Consider the following 17,818-nt stretch of genomic DNA (forward strand, 5'->3'; position numbering starts at 1 on the left):
ATTTTCTAAGTATGCCAAAGATAGTAAAAATTTGGCAGAAAAAGTGGTGACAAAAATAAAAAGAGCATCATAGTTTCCTTCTGGTTTGCCTGAAATGGATATATTTTAGCTATCAGTTCAAATATTTGGAAATTGTAAAATCTATCCAATTTTCTAATGACACAGCACAGGGAGTAGAACGTTACTGAAAGGTGGGTTAGAGGCTAGTTTTGCGGACTGCAAATCACATATGTAGAATTACGGATGTCTAGAAGTATGTTGTTTATGTTCATCAGTATATGTGCATAAGATAATTTGAAAGTATTTAGAAGCAGTTAACAGCTATGTAAAATAGAGCATTTTTTATTTAAAGCAATTGTGATACAATGAGAATGGAAGGAAGAAAATTTTGGTAGAATTTAGCTGGTTTCTAGGGGCAGCAGAAGAGAAAACTGCCTCAGAAAAATGAGGAATGTGCCTGCAGACTTAACCCAGAGTTTGAATGTGTAAATTTTTCTTAGAGCTGAGCAGTGACCAGGAAGCAAGTTTGTGCTTTTCCTTTGTGCACTGTTCGTCCTATTAATGAATACCACCAGGTGACTAGCAGTTTTCTGAGCTGAAGCAGCGTCGTGCGTGGGATCTAGAAAGTCAGGTTTAAGAAAAAGATGTCAGCGACTTAAGACCTGTATCACATGACTCCCTGTACGTGCCAACACTGAGGCTGTGGATCAAATTTCAACTCCAGGCAGTCCTCCCAGCCATGTGGGTTTAGCCGAATAAAAAGCAAAACCACACTTCCTAAAATGTGAGGAGCTGCTCTCGGCTTCCCATGGGGCCTTTGGATCAGGAGCTGTTTTTCCAATCAGAGCATATCTGCTGAATGGAATTTTAGTGTTTTGCTGTCATTTTAATGTTTTCATCTGGTCTTCATCAGTTCTTCCAAACACTTCCTGAGAGGATGGGGGCAGGAGCTCTAACCCTCTGTGTAAGTACAGGCCTTCTTGTCTTCCGTGGATACTGCCAATTTTTAGGAGAGGCCTTTGCCCTCCTTGTTTTGATGAGAACTTTGTGTAACTTTTTTTTCCCTCCTAGGAGGTGGGGAAAGATTTGTTACTTAAATTCCTAACTATTCACATGGGTATTACACAGCATTTTGGGTGACATTCAGCATTTTTGTGCTCTTTGGTTTCCAAAAAAGGTGAAGGAAGATACATGCCTAGTTTATTTGACTAAGTCAACTTGATTTAAAGTATATTCAAGTGGTTTAGACTTTTCTTGTTCCTAAAGAGTTAAATATGAATGTTTAATTGTAGTTATTGGAAAAATCTTGTGGCTAGCTTGAGAAAGAATTGAAATAACCATTCATTAACCTTTGTGTGTGTGTGTATGACATTTTTCTATTTCATATTCCTATTTTTGTTTTAGTAACGCTAGAATTTCTGTTTTAGCATAGTTGCTGAAAGTGATGGTGGAAAAGCTTGGTTGGTATATATTTATGAATCCTTAATCAACTGTGGAAACTTCTGGGTTTTATACAGGAATATCAATAAACAACACTGATATAAAATCTGTAGGAAAATATGCAAATTTCTAGGATGGAAATTCATGAATTTCTAAAAAATTCTAGTGCTTGTACGAAACCTTTTAAAATAATGAAATATTGTCAATTATATAATTTTAGAATGCTATAATTTATATTTTTATTTCACTGTATAGAAAATGCATATATTTATATGTGAACTATATATACTTATATTTCAAGTTGACATTGTCTTGGGGGGGCATTTTATTTGTCCATAGAGGTACTAAAAATGAGAAATATCTTCTTTATTATTACCTTAACTACTCATTAACTGTTCACTTGGTGGTGGGTTTTTTTTTTTTTTTGAGTTTCAGAAAGAGCTGCAGTTTGTTGTAGGTGTGATGTATGATGACATCCTTAAATATTCAGAAATATCCGGGCAATTTTTGACACATAGACTCTGAATGGTCACCAGCTGGAGGACCATCCATCCCCACAGATTGCGTTTCCTTAGTAAAACTGCAGGATGACTTCCTTGTTTCAGAACTTTTCAGCATCCTGTGTGTCAGGCTGTCTGTCTGCCTTTTAGCCCTGAGGCTTGTAGCATCTGGGTATTCGGGTGGTTACTTTCTTATCACTCCAAACAGTTTCCTTCTGATTTTTGCATTTTGTTACAAAGGCAAGTCTTCTGTTTTTCTGGCTTTATAAAAGGAAAAATACAGAACAGAAAATGTGTAGAACGAGGCAGCAATTGACCTATTTGTCTTGCAGATTTGTGGTCATCTCTGATTGTCTGATTATCTTACTTCTTGCCCTTGGCCTACAATACATTGATCTCTACCTTGATTGAAATACACTTTGACTCTTGTGAAACTTCATGATTTTCCTTAATTTATATCCAAAAACATGAACAAAATTTCATTTAAGGTTGACATAAAAATCACAGTTTAAGAAACTACTCTGGTAGATGAGTCTCTTCTCTGATGGTTAATCTTCCCTGGTTATTTGATGAGATTCCTAGTGAGGAGTTCTCAAGACCATTGCCTTTCTTTTGGAAAGGAGTTTCTTTAGTCAGGTGAGGAAATTCCAGAGAGAGACCTTCCTAGTGCTCAGGAAAGAAAGATCAGAGAGACAGGGTGGGCAAATATGAACTACAGTCCTAGTGGATGCATTTTGTTAGCTATTTTAACTATTTTTTGAACAAGAATAAATAAAGGCATAAATAAACAAGGTCAACAGCACTTATTTATAAAAAAGAATACTGGTATAAAACTCAGGAGATCTGTGCTTTAGGTACAGCCGTTTCTCACTGAGATTACCACAATGATCCTGATTTTCTTATTCTTTTTTTTTTTTTTTTTTTTTTGGAGACAGAGTCTGGCTCTGTTGCCTGGGCTAGAGTGCCATGGCATCAGCCCAGCTCACAGCAACCTCACACTCCTGGGCTCAAGCAATCCTTCTGCCTCAGCCTCCCGGGTAGCTGGGACTACAGACATGTGCCACCATGCCCTTTTTCTGTATAGTTTTAGTCATCCAGCTAATTGCTTTCTATTTTTAGTAGAGATGGGGTCTTGCTCTTGCTCAGGCTGGTCTCGGACTCCTGAGCTCAAACGATCCGCCTGCCTCGGCCTCCCAGAGTGCTAGGATTACAGGCGTGAGCCACTGTGCCTGGCCTGATTTTCTTATTCTTAAGGTGATGGTATAAGCAACGTGGGAACCTATATTGCTTTTATACAGACATACACACAACACTCCATGGTCTAGTCTTCAAACTCAAGTGATATATGAGAATTTATATGCAAACAAAAGCCAGGAGCGGGGAACCTGTGGCCTCAAGATCCCCAAGTTCGGCCCCTGGACTCAATCCAAACTTCCCGGAACAAATCCCTATATTAAAAGGATTTGTTCTGTAAAATTTGGATTCAGTCAAAAGGCTACACTCAAGGATCCAGAAGCCCCAAGTGTGAACTTTAAACAGTTAAGGCAGACTCAGAATACCTTAATTAGTAAATGTTGTTACAGTTACTGTTGAATATTTGTTGGTTTGGGGTCACCTAGCCTCCACTTGTCCTTTTTCCTAATATGAAATCCTGACTGTGTTTTGGGGAATGACTGCACCTTCATCGTCAACAGCTTTACGGAGACTATAGCTCAGAATGATTGTCCTGCCTCTAGTAAGTAGTGGGCTCAGTATCCCCACCACGTGAATCAGACCCTCTCTCCTGCAGGCAACTGAAGCTTGAGTGGCTTGTCAAAAGACAGAAAAATGGCCCGGGTGCGGTGGCTCACAGCTGTAATCCTAGCACTCTGGGAGGCCTAGGCGGGAGGATCGCTTGAGGTCAGGAGTTCGAGACCAGCCTGAGCAAGAGCGAGACCCCATCTCTACTAAAAATAGAAAGAAATTAAATGGACAGCTAAAAATACATAGAGAAAAATTAGCCGGGCATGGTGGTGCATGCCTGTAGTCCCAGCTACTCAGGAGGCTGAGGCAGGAGGATCAGTTGAGCCCAGGAGTTTGAGGTTGCTGTGAGCTAGGCTGACGCCACGGCACTCTAGCCCCGGGCAACAGAGTGAGACTCTGTCTAAAAAAAAAAAAGACAGAAAAATGGTTTGGGCTCCTTTATTAATAATAAAGGCAATGTCAATATTAAGGCTAGAAAGGTAAGATGTGTATTTGAAGGGAAGCTAAAACTCTGCAGGTATTTAAATTTACAAAGAGGTAGTAATGTATCATTGTATTACAATACAAAATAATTTCAGTTTAAATGGAATCAATTATAAATAGTTTTCATTTCTATAGTTATTAAATAAGTAGAGGACTATTAACTATTTCTTATTACTTACTGGAAAGGATATTTTATATCTGCCCTAAGCTGTTATATATTTTTGAATAGTTTAGGTATAAACTATTAGAAACATCTCATTATTGGTTTCTATTACATGTCTCCTTCTCCAACTAAGTTAGAAGAGCAAAACGTTATGTATTTATGGCGATATGAAGGATTAATTGGAATGTCTCTGAAAATACAACTATTAGGTTTCATTGTGGTTGTTTTTTTAAACAATGCTTACTTTTAAAAAGTGTTACCCTGAATTAATTCCCAATTAAAAACAAGAATCAAATCTTCCTTTCTTAGAGTATAATTGCTATTTCATTGTTTTTTAACCAATGGTTGTTTTTCTTTAAAGTATTAGCCTGAATTAAATTGCCAATTATAAACTATAATCAGATCTTCCTTTATTACTGTCATTATGTATGAAGATGTTATATAGTGTAGCTCTATTTTGAGTAAGTAAGTAGTTTAAATTGCAGTCACTTCAAAATGTGTGAAGTTAATTTTATGTCTCTTGCCTGAAAACTTTCTGAGTCACAATGCCAAGATTGCCTGTTATGCTACGTACAGAGACACAACATACTGTCTGCAGTTCTAACCACTGGAGAGAAAGAAGAGGAAGGGCTACTAACAAAGCATTAATTTGACCTATTAAAGGATGCAAATATGTCAGTGAAATTTGACCTGATTCTGTAGATTATGCAATTCAAAATCAAATTGAGATTATGAGGATCCTACTCAACATAATGATTGTAGAATTAACTACTTGTGTGTAATTGTCTTATGTCATATATAGCATTTATCATAGTTTGTTACTATAATTATATACCAGCTGCACTATAACATTAAATCTAAATCAAGGAGAGGAACATAGAACTAGAACAAGGTGAAACTGTCTTTTATTAGTTCTGTGACTTTTACCAAATTACTTAACTTGGTTTTGTTTCCTTAACTCTAGATTAGAGGTCATGTTTCTACTCTTAGGATACTGTAATAACTAAATGGTGGTCATTTAGTAATATTTACACTTTGATTAGTTGCTACATTCATTCTCAAAAAGTGAAAGTTTCCCCTAGTTCTGCTGCCTCTGTCCCCCAGTAAAATTGTTTATGTTTTGCCATCTTTCTTTTCAGTGTTTGGATTTTACTAACACACATTTGTAACATTTAGATAAGATACATGCTTAAAAAAATGTTCTCTTCCTTGGGATGGATACAAATTTTTATTAAAAGGAAGAAACAAACATGTGGAATTTTCCTTGTTAGTAACTTAAGTCAATTGAATATAAGTTTCATTTTTTATTTATATATAGTCTTGTTGAAAATTTTTAAATTTTGACTAAAATGTTGCTATTTCGAAGACAGGGCATTTTGAACCTCAATGAGAATCAAATTGATTTTATATGTCAAAAAAATTACCGAGATATATACAGAGGCAATGAAATCAGAGAAATAAAATGTTCACTCTACATTTGGAATTTTTCTTCTGACTCTTTAAAGCTACCTTAAAATGACATCTAGATTAAGTTTTCATCTCTAAAAACATCTCATTGTTTCTGGGTCTGCGTGGGGTTTTGATGTTCTTATAAATGTTTTATTTTCCTGTTAACCAGGTACTTCTGAGTCACACCCCTTGGTTACTGTAGTAATATCTCTTAGATACTGCAGTGCATTGCTCCCTGTCTGAGCCACACTTAAGTTGTGGCTTTAGGTTTCTCATTATTTTCCACTCTCTTTAACCATTATATCAGTCTGTGACTTTCGTAACACTGAGCAACACGTGAGAGGTGTTAAAGATTTTTATTTGAGTTGAAGTAAAAATAAACGAAGACCACTACTATTTGTCTCCAAACGTTTACATTTTGATTCATGTGCTTGGGGTGTAACCATGCAACCTCCTGTGGTAAATATGACTGACTGCTCTTTTTTCTTACGCTCTTTTAAGCAAAGTAAAGCAGCAGTTCGGCTGAAAGAAGACATGAAAAAGATAGTGGCGGTGCCATTAAATGAACAGAGGGATTGTACCTATAAGAAATTATTTGGGGTCAGTCTTCAAGAACTTCAGCGGCAGGGGCTCACTGAGAATGGTATCCCAGCTATTGTGTGGAACATAGTGGAATACCTGACGCAGCATGGTAAGTTAAGGCATGTTTTCATTCTGTTTGTTTTTATAGTTCTTGCATAAAGGGAGTTTGCATGAATTATTTTATGACGTATGATTAGAATATCTTCTAAAACACCCTAATTAGAATATCAAATTATTGTGTAATGTATTATACTTTTCCCTTAGAAAAGGACATTACTGCTTGACAATACTATCTTGTCAACATTATCTTGAAAATACTAATTTGATTAACAACACAGCAGTCACTTTAATTATTTAGATTTCTAGTTTGGAATGTTTTCTAGTTTTAATTCCTTAAATACACTGTTCTAATAGTGAGTTCTCTTGATTAATTAGATTTCAACTGATAGTCATTCATTTTTAATGTAATCGGAGAATTTCTGGGTATCTCTTTCAGCTGAGACCAATCATGAACTTCACTGAATGCCTTGATGGTCTTCAGACACTCCGTAGGGGTTACTAAAAAATGATGATGCTTACCCGACTATTGGGGTGTCATTTATTTTTAGAGTGATAAAATTAAGCATGTTAAACATTTGGAGAATAATATAGTACATCGCTCCATAAAAGGTAAATTATATCTCTTAGTTATTGAGAGCTTGTAGCCCACAGCTTTTCAATGATTTTATTTAAAACAAAACATAAACCTGGATAATTTGAGAGAATGCTTCCATATCCCTCTCACATCCTTTTAGAGCTAGGGTGGTGTGATGGAGAACTCTAAGCTACATAATAAATATCAATAAACTTTAAAAGATTTGGGAGGGAAACATTCTGGGGAAAAGTTTGGAATTTTTATCATTTCTGTGCTAAAATAAGAAAGGACTCATTTCAGAATATAAATTTTTTAGGGATTTTAAAATATAAGACTTGAGACTTCAAATAAATTCTGTCCAGTAGTTTTCCTTTATCCATGGTTTTGCTTTCTAGGGTTTCAGTTATGTATAGTCGACCAGGGTCCAAAAATATTCAGTGGAAAATTCTAGAAATAAATACTTCATTAGTTTAAAGTTGCGTGTTGATCCAGGTAGCATGATGAAATCTCACTGTGTCCCCACTCAGGATGTGACTTACCCTTTTGTCCAGCATATCCACGTGTATAGGTCACCTGCCCGTTAATCACTTAGTCTTGGTCTCAGTTATCAGATTGACTGTCTCGGTATGGCAGTGCTTTGTGTTCACGTGACCCCTGTGTTACTTAATAATGGCTCCAAAGTGCAACCATAGTGATGCTGGCAGTTCGGTTATGCCAAAGAGAAGCCAAAAAGTACTTCCTTTAAGTGAAAAGATGAAAGTTCTTGACCTCGTAAGGAAAGAAAAAAAATCTAATGCTGAGGTTGCCAAGATCTGTGGTGAGAACGAATCTCAATGAAATTATGAACAGCACATTGTTACAATTCTATTTTATCATTAGTTATTGTTGTTAATCTCTTACTGGGCCAAATTATAAGTTACAGGGAAAATCAGTGTATGTAGAGTTTGGTTCTGTCTGAGGTTTTGGACATCCACTGGGGCTCTCGCAGCCTGTCCTGTGTGGATAAGGGGGAACCACGGCTGTACTGGGTGCAGTTTGCGACATCCCCCTGCCGATACGGACCCTTCACTGGAAACGAGTGAGAAGCACTGATCATGTGCTGCTTTTTCGGAACGTGTATCCCCTTTGGACAGGGACTGTATGGTAGATGGTTCATTCCTCAAGAAGGTCAGGTGTTTGTGTTAGTCGGAAAAAAAAAAAAATCCGTCTGCTCTGGGTACCAGGTATGTAGATGACAAAAGGATATTTTGTTCTGAAAACTGAAGAGCCAAACTTGTTTTCTTACCTCGAAGGATTTATCTCCTTATTTTTGGAAGGAAAATAAGCTACGGAAGTGTCAAATTCTTAGAAAACAGTTGTGGGTTTATTGAAATACTTTAAACAGTTAACCGTGAAAGGTGTTATACATAGCACAGCAGGAAGATGGAAGCCTGGCCTACAAAAATCTTGAAGCCAGGTGTTACTAGGTAAGAGCTTTGACAGGACTCATTTACATATCCACTATTGAGTAAAACTGCATCCCACTAAGTGAGATACAAGTGGCTCTCTAGGTAATGAATCTGTTAAATAGTGTTCATTTGCATCCCCAACTGTGACTACCTAAAATAATAATTTGGTTTTGGCATAATCAGCGTTCCTTTCCCCAAGATTGATTGCATAGTAGTCTTTTGATTTTATTCTTATGTAAAAATCTTTTACACTTTTAATTTTTAAAATCGTATATATTTTTGAATAGTTAATAAACTTATGTGTCTCAAAATGTGAGTGAACTCTGAAAAGTATCTCCTTCCAAACCTTGTCTCCTGACCTTTATTTCCCCTCTCCAGAACAGTATTACTATACTAGTATTTTCTGGTATCTTCTTAAAAAAAAAAAGATATTTCATGCAAATGTAAGCATACACGTATGTGTTCTTTTTTCGCTTTTAACACAAATATAGTACACTATGCATAGGGTTCTGAATGTTTTTTAAAAAATCATTTAGTGTATTTTGGAGATTGTTCCATATTACATAAAGAGCTTTATTCATTTTTAATTTTCTTTTCCTCTGCACATTGTTCTACTCTATGTGTGTATCACTTCTTTAAGCAGTCCCATACTGATGGGCATTGAATTGTTTCTAGTCTTCTGTTTACAATGATTCCATAACTAACCCTTAACTTGTGTCATTTCAAGCACATATAACTACAGACTAACTTCCTAGAAGTGGGCTGCTGGGTCAAAAGATATGTACATTTGTAATGAGCTCTATAGGAGGTGAACCAGTTTATATTCATACCATCAATAATGTGTGAGAATTTTGGCAAAATTTGAATTGGGGTTATAGGTTTTCTTCTGCCCCTCCTTAGCATACTCTTAGTTATATTTTAATAGGTATTTTCAGGCACTGCAAACTAAACATTTTAGTGGGTTCAATCAGTTATTCTTCATTGGAGATGTGACATGGAATTGCTAGTGGAGTCTTTTCAGAATACACACGCATTGGCCACGCCCCATGATGGGGCGCACTGAAGTCGCGCCTGGCACCTGCATTTTGAAAGGCTATATGGTTAATTTCTGTGTACACAACCAGACACCCTTTCTTGTATTTGAAACTATTATGTTAATAAACCAAAGAACCTGTGTAAGTTTGAAGAGTGGTATAATGTTCAATTTATTTAATTGTAGTTTTTTTTCAAGTCAACAAATAATTATGTACATCTGTGATTTTGGTCATACTTTATAGTTTTTATAAATCAGACAATAACAGCTTCACAGGAAGGAAAGCTGTTATTATAATGGAATTTTAGGACAAGGTATTTATCAAAGCCTGTATCAAGGCCTTTAAACTGACTTTTGACTTTTCCCTTTAAAATATATAGTATAACTTACAAGGCATATCATTTTAAAACTATTTTGAAATAACCTTGCTGACAATGTTCATAGATTTCTTCTCCTTAAGGTGGAAGGTACTGTGGGTTATGCTGTTTTAAATAGTGTAGGAGTCTCAAGCCACCACCAGGTGTCAGAATGCACTCATATATTGTCATATACTTCATGAGCCAAAGTGTGCTATCATGAAAACTCTGACTTCTGGTATGTTTAGTTTCTAATGATAATACTCACACTATTTTGAAAGAAATATTTCAGTGTACAAAAAAGTAGCTGTCAGTTGTGTAGACGTTAACTTACATAATTTTTCTTTCATTTCTAAGCCACTATTAAGTTGCTTTTTTGTGACAGTTAGTACAATGTATCTCCTGAACTGAAATGTAACTGAAACTCTGAAATGTACAAGAGTAATTCTACTTCATGAAATCATCTAAATATCTTCTTTTTCTGAATATTTCTATAACAGCCATTAACCTTCTAAAATTAGAGTAGGAAAATTCAAAGGTTATGCAGTCTGCTTGCCTTCATACGGCCACTGCATATATTTTTGCATCATAAAGGTGCTTTTAAAAACCGTATGGATTCTTTTTTCCAGAATGTGATATACCCACGTCCAGGAGTAAACTTCTCCTGGTTGAATATTCCTACGTATTGTAAGAGTTGTTTTGGGTGGGAGATATTCCTGAGGGAAGAGAGTTGCTCAGTAAATGGAATGGAGGCAGAAAAAAATGGTCGAGAAGCATTAAATTCAGTGACTTCCATTTATACCTTATCCGTCTGCTATTAATAGTATGGTCCAGTGGGATCAGGAGGCTTGAGGATCACAGTTCTTGGAGCTGGGTAGTTATTTTGGAGTTGCTGGAAGTATATTTATTTAAGGGAAGGTTCCAAAAAACTTTGTTGGAAAAGAAAGCCTAAGGTCAAAGCTAGAAAAACATCATATGAAATCAGATCCAAGGGGCATTTGTTTGGCCAAAAACAGAAGGCAAGGTTAGGGTAAGGAGCTGGGTAAATATAGGAGCAGGACACAAAATTCTAGATTTTCAAGATTTGAGCTTTGACCAGAGGCAGAATCCTCTTTATTGGATGCTAGCTGACTGATACCTGGATAAGTTTCTGAAGTTAAGGATGAACTTTTATGTCATAGAAGGAAACAGACCTTGAATGAAGGCTTTTAATGACAGCTGAAATCTCCCAGTAGTACCTGATATTCTGCAGAATTTAAGGAAATGACATATCATATCAGTTTTCCATTGCTGTGTAACAAATTACCCCAAAGCATAGTGGATTAAAACAATAATTATTACTATCTCACAGTTACCGTGGGTCAGGAATCTGGGAATGGCTTAGTTCTGTCCTCTGTCTTAGGGTCTTTGACAAGGCTGCAATCATGTTATCAGCCAAGACTTCAGTTATATCAGGACTCAAAAGGCAGACCGGGGAAGGATTCCCTGGCAAACTCATTCATGCAGTTGTTGGCAGGATTAAGTTACTTTTAGACTGTTGACCTGAGGTTTTCAGTTACTCGCTGGTGTTGGCCAGAGACCACCCTTAGTTCCTTGACCGTGGTCCTTTCCATAGGGCAGCTAACAAAGCAAATACAGTGGCTGTTTCATCGGAGTGAGCAAGCCAGAGACAAAGAGAACAAGCATGATGAATTGTCACAGTTTTTATAACTTAATCTCAGACGTGACATCACATTTGTTGTATTCTGTTGTTAGAAGCCAGTCACTAGGTCCAGTCCACACTTGATTGAAGGGGATTACGTGGGTGTGATACCGAGAGGTTGGGGATCATGGGGACTATTTTGGAAGCTGCCTACCAAACATATTGACTGGTATCTCTTCTGATTAGATGGTGCCCTGACCATAGTTGTTGTTAAATACTTTTCATATCATCCTTGGGCTCATAATTTTTGTCAGCATTAGAGCTGGAATTAATATCAACTTTTTGATTGTTTTCTGAAACAGGGTCTCATTCTGTTACCCAGGTTAGAGTGCAGTGGCATCATAACAGCTCACTGCAACCTCAAACTCCTGGACTCAAGCCATCCTCTTGCCTCACCCTCCCCAATAGCTAGTACTACAGGTGTGAACCACCATGCCTGGAGAATTGTTTTTATTTTTTCTAGAGATGAGAGTCTTGCTATATTGCCCAGGCTAGCCTCCAACTTCTGGCCTCAGGTGATCCTCCTGCCCCAGCCTCCCAAAGTGCTAGGATTACAGCCGTGAGCCAACTTCACCCAGCACGTACCAACTTTTGATATTGATGTTCTTCACAGCCGAATAATATATATATGTGGAAGAACACAAACATCTTACCAGACTGCAAACTCTGTAAGGATGATAGTGTTTGAATATTTTTCTCATGATTTTTTTTTTAGTACCTAACATTGTGCCTGGTGCTCATTACATATTTGTTGAATTAAAGAGTTCATAAAATTTTATCACGTTGTAAATTAAAACGAAATTAGCTTCCTCTTCTGCTTTTAGAAAGAACAATTAGCAGATTAAGAGAAAGATGCAGAGGCTATGATATAAACAATCACCTCCCCAAAAATTCAAATAGACTTCAGTGCTTATGTCATTGCTAACATTCACTGTTAGACTCTCAAAAGAAGAGTGTCAGGTTAAGTTCTTGGCCTGCTCTTAGGAATATTGTTTCCTACACCTTCAGCGTCCTCCACTGCCTGACACAGTTGCTCAAGCGGTGTACCGTGTCCTTAAACCCAACATACTGAGCTGGAAATCATTATCTTCTGCCCTAAACCAGCTACTCCCCTCATCCCCACCCCCTCACCTTATCTTTTACAGTGTTTATTTCCTGGATTTCTATTTTTCAAACCTTAAGGTTACCCTTTTACCAAGTCATGTTTATTCTTCGTTTTTTACTACTTTTCCACCATAATCTCAGTCTTTATTGCCTTGCAATAGAAGATAGTCTCCCTAAGGCGAGCTCTTTGCCCTCTCCATTCTCCACTTCTGAACTAGCTGAGTCTTCCTCAAACCCTGATTGTATTGTCTTTTCCCCCACTTAATGCTCCAGTGAGATAGTCTTCACTCTTTAGCTTGTCATTCTGAGGCCCTGTCCCATTTCTTCCGTTATTTTACCTGTTGGTCTTTGACCTGAACAGCCCACGTTTTCATCTGCCTACCTTTCTTTGTACTATCCTGTTTCTATTTCTCAATTCAGATTTTTTTTGGTTCTTGGTCAAGGATAGATCAAGGTTTTGTAGGTCCAGATGCTTAATTCTTTGAAACCTTTTTAAGAAAAAGAATACAACATTAAGAATACAGAATTAGGAACAGAGCTTAGAAAGGGCCCAAGAAAATGAGGAAACCTACAACGTAAGCTACATTAGATTCATACTACATCGGCCCCAGCCCTTCCGTTTTGCTTATGCTTTAGCCAAAGTTTACCTCCTCCAGGAAGCCTTCTCTGCTAACCTCAGCTGACACATGGCTCTCAATTGACTTAAGGATCTAGTCTTAGACCATCTATCATCCCCTGCAGTCTTACATTTTGAATTTAGTGATTACTGAAGAAATATTGCTTATTTCTTAATTAAACCATTACAAAAGTAATCACATACAGTTCAGAAGTTTCTTACATACATGTCATATTTTAAAATAGTCGTTCATGAAATGCTAACCTACTCTTAGAGCCCAGAGTAAGTTTCTGTTATGTACTGTGATTTAAATTCTTTGTGTAGTATTACATGTTCTATGTTCATATATGGCATAGGCCTTATTTTTAGTAAGTCAGCTTTTGTAACAATCGTATGATCTTTTTAGTGGATGTGTAGTGGGGATGAAAACTGATTGTTCTAAGAAAACATTTTTATAAAATGAAAAAAATCTTCCAATGGTTGATAATGATACTATTCAGAGAATCCTATGCTGAGATTCCTGTTGTTATTCTTTAGCTCTTGTGTCTGTTTGTCAGAAACCTCTATTTTCTGTGTCCGCTTTGCTGTTCCAGGACTCACGCAGGAAGGCCTTTTTAGAGTGAATGGGAACGTGAAGGTAGTGGAACAGCTTCGGCTGAAGTTCGAGCGCGGAGAGCCTGTGGAGCTGGGGAGAGACGGCGACGTGTGCTCAGCAGCCAGCCTGCTGAAGCTCTTCCTGCGGGAGCTGCCGGATGGGGTGATCACCTCCGCCTTGCATCCTCGATTCGTTCAGCTCTTTCAGGGCCAGCATGGTAAATCCTTGTAGGAGTTAAAGCAATTTTATCTTCCAGTGAAAACTAAGCTCTTAAATACTTAAAAGTTACATCTGAAAATAAGCTCCTAAATACTTACGTTCTTTCCTTAACTACCACCTTGCTATTTTACTCTAGACCCTCATCTCCTACCTAAAATAACACTAAACTGAGTGTGAAATACCATTATTGAATAGAATTTCTGAGACCACTGGCCTACGAATACTTCAGTAATACAATATTGAAAGGCCCTGACGCTTTTGGGTCAAAGCAATTCTTTTCTGACTAGTGACCGCCATAGAAGGAATGAGAGGAGGAATAATTTAGAAAATATTAGAGAATAATTTAGAAAATATTAATTAGATTGTGGTTGGTTAGTGACCTTTGAGACTGAAAGCTCTTTGGTGTGCTTGCTTCTTCTCATAAGCAAGATTGAGTCCTAAAATAATTATCTTCGTTTTGTGAGGTAGAAATTGATGGATGAAGTGATTTTATATCAAGGAATTCCTTTTTTAAGTGCAATAATTATGGGCATAAACATTATTGAGTTCTCCTTCATAACTATGGTAAGAGAAAAATTGTTTATCCTTGAAGAGCTATTTCTTTCCCTATTTTTCCCAAGTCAGAGAGGAAAGGGAAAAATGTATTTTCTAAGAGTATTAGTTGCCAGATTAAGGATGTTTCTTAAGCCGGGTGTGGTGGTGTACGCCTATAGTCCCAGCTGTAGTCCCACGCTCCCAGCTTGAGCTCAGGAGTTCAAGACCAGCCTGGGAAACATAGCGTAGTGAGACCCTGTCTCTCTTTTTTTTTTTTTTTTGAGACAGAGTCTCACTCTGTTGCCCGGGCTAGAGTGAGTGCCGTGGCGTCAGCCTAGCTCACAGCAACCTCAAACTCCTGGGCTTAAGCGATCCTCCTGCCTCAGCCTCCCAAGTAGCTAGGACTACAGGCATGCGCCACCATGCCCGGCTGATTTTTTCTATATATATTTTTAGTTGTCCATATAATTTCTTTCTATTTTTAGTAGAGACGGGGTCTCACTCTTGCTCAGGCTGGTCTCGAACTCCTGACCTTGAGCAATCCACCCGCCTCTGCCTCCCAGAGAGCTAGGATTACAGGCGTGAGCCACCACGCCCGGCTCTTTTTTTTTTTTTTTAATTAAAAAAAAGGAGAAGCCACACTCCTGTACAGCAGTGGTGTAAATATTTGCATGTAGTAAAGAATGAGATACGTGAGAAGGCAAGCTAGAATGAGGAAGAAGGTGCCAGAAATATTTTATTCCACGAAAGACCATTTTCAAATATTAGGTAAAGGGCCTGGCGCGGTGGCTCACTCCTGTAATCCTAGCACTCTGGGAGGCCGAGGCGGGTAGATGGCTCGAGGTCAGGAGTTCGAGACCAGCCTGAGCAAGAGCGAGACCCCATGTCTACTAAAAATAGAAAGAAATTAACCGGGCAACTAAAAATATATATAGAAAAAATTAGCCGGGCATGGTGGCCCATGCCTGTAGTCCCAGCTACTTAGGAGGCTGAGGCAGGAGGATCGCTTGAGCCCAGGAGTTTGAGGTTGCTGTGAGCTAGGCTGATGCCACGGCACTCTAACCCAGGCAACACAGTGAGACTCTGTCTCAAAAAAAAAAAAACAAAAAACAAAACAAAAAAACCCCCAAATATTAGGTACAAGTGGCGAAGTTTGTTGGAAAATTACACTGATCACCACACTGGGCTTCCACTAGGGTGGGAGACCTATCGGTGGCTCCCCAAGGCCCTCGTGTCAGCTGTGCCTTCTCGCCTGGCCCCGTCTCAATCCTCGGCAGCCCCTAGCTTCGCCAGGTAGTTCTTTAGAAAATTACCCACATGTTGTTTCTTTCTTCAGAGTTCCCATCTGGTCCTCAGAAAACACATGCATGTCCTTGCCAAGTTCTTAAAATATGGAGGTCGGTCCCAGGGCAGAGCCTGTTTCTTATGCTGCGACCCAGGGCACCCCTAGCCAGCCTGTGTTACTCTTTCAGATGTCTCGGACTCTGTCAGGAGTTCTAGGCTGTTCAAACTCCCCATGTGGTTAGCTGATGGCCCCTCACTCGGCTTGGGGAAAAAGTCAGGGGAAGCATTTTATTTCCCCAACAACTCTCCTTTTAAACAAATCCTTACTCTCTAATCTTTAACTTCAAATTTTAAATTTCACATTTCTGCTTCAGCGTCCTTGAGGGAGGTGACGGATGGATGGCCCAAGGCGTCCAGACCTGTTTTTGGTCTCCCCTTTAACAAGTTCTGTGTAGCTAACCTAGCACCTCTTCTTAGAAGGGGTGGGCCTATCACAACCTTTGTTTTTTTATATTTGGGGCCTCAGCCCCAAGTTGTGTTAATTTGCTAGGCCTGTCCGAACAAAATACCACGGACTGGGTGGCTTAAACAAGAGACATTTATTTTCTCACAGTTCTAGAAGCTGGAAGTCCGAGATCAAGGTGCCGGCAGTGTTGGTTTCTGGGGAGGCTTTTCTCCTTGTCCCGCAGACGGCCACCTTCTTGCTGTGTCCTCACGTGGCCCATCCTCTGTGTGGGCGCTCTACCGATGTCTCTTCCTCTTCTTACAAGGACTTCAGTCCTGTCGGATTAGGATCCCACCCTTAGGACTTCATTTAACCTTTATTTATCTCTTTAAAGGCCCTGAATACATTCTGAGGTACTGGAGGTTAGAGCTTCAACATATGAATTTTGGAGGAACACAATTCAATCTGTAACAGTGGTGCAACAGGAAAAATTATTATTTTGTTTGTAATCTTATTTGGCCACTTTATTTTTCAAAAAATGATTTTAGTTTTTTTGAAAAATGCGTGGTATAATCATAGATAAAATTATAAAATGACTAAATATTATATTGGAAATAGTGATACAGTATGGAAGCAAAAGTTACAGAACAACTTGTTCTGGTTATGGCTTTGGCTTTCTATGTCATTCAGTGACATTTGGTAAGTGACATGTTTTTTGAAGAAATAGTTCATATGATAGACGCAGTATGTTAGGCAGTGCTGTGTAAGGTAGTTGGATGGGAAGATGCTGGGTGTAGGAAGAATATCTAGAAGATTAACAGAAATCTAGGTCACGGTCCTAAGACCTGTCTAAGATAAAGAGTTGGAAATGGAATTTTAAAAATTGTGGTAAATACACATAACCATAATGTTTACCATTTTAATCATTTTTAAGTAAAATTCAGTGGCATTAAGTACATTTGTAGTGTTCCGCAAACATCACCACTACCCATTGCCAAAGCTTGCTGTCTCGTCATTCAAAATAGAAACTGGCAATGGGATTTTAAAGGAAGGTTATGGGAAGCAAAAATAAGTCTCAGGACCCCCAAACTCACTATGCCAAAGGGAGAACTGAGTCTGGGGACTTGGCATGCAAGTACTGCCAGATCTCTGATGAGACCCCAGAGCCACATGGTGGCAGACAGCCAGTTTGTCAGACTGTTGTGAATTCGTGCTAATAAATCAGGAAGAAAGTTTTGGTTTTTTTTTTTCCGTTTCAGAATATTGTGGGGGTACAAACATTTCGGTTACATGTATTGCCTTTGCACCACCCACGCCAGAGCTACAAGCGTGCCCATCCGGCAGACAGTGCACTCTGCACCCATTAGTCGTGAATGTGATCCAGGAAGACAGTTTTGAGGCAAGGTTGTAGTAGCACCAGGGAGAGCACCTTGCAAAGTTAATGCTTAGACAAGGCCTGGGGCAACTATTATTCTTTTGTCTTCAGTA

General features: G+C 38.4%; 1 protein-coding gene across 1 annotated transcript in view; it reads left to right on the plus strand.

Annotated features, from left to right (window-relative positions):
- Positions 1 to 937: 937 nt before the first annotated feature.
- FAM13A (family with sequence similarity 13 member A) overlaps positions 938 to 17,818 on the plus strand; it is a 190,173-nt gene continuing 173,292 nt past the window's right edge. Inside the window, exons 1-3 of the mRNA XM_069485346.1 lie at positions 938 to 964; positions 6,280 to 6,469; positions 13,847 to 14,056. Of these exons, the coding sequence (XP_069341447.1) occupies positions 938 to 964; positions 6,280 to 6,469; positions 13,847 to 14,056 (427 nt within the window). The remainder of the gene's footprint in view (positions 965 to 6,279; positions 6,470 to 13,846; positions 14,057 to 17,818) is intronic.

The sequence above is a fragment of the Eulemur rufifrons genome, chromosome 13 (assembly GCF_041146395.1).
Source record: "Eulemur rufifrons isolate Redbay chromosome 13, OSU_ERuf_1, whole genome shotgun sequence".
Lineage (NCBI taxonomy): Eukaryota > Metazoa > Chordata > Mammalia > Primates > Lemuridae > Eulemur > Eulemur rufifrons.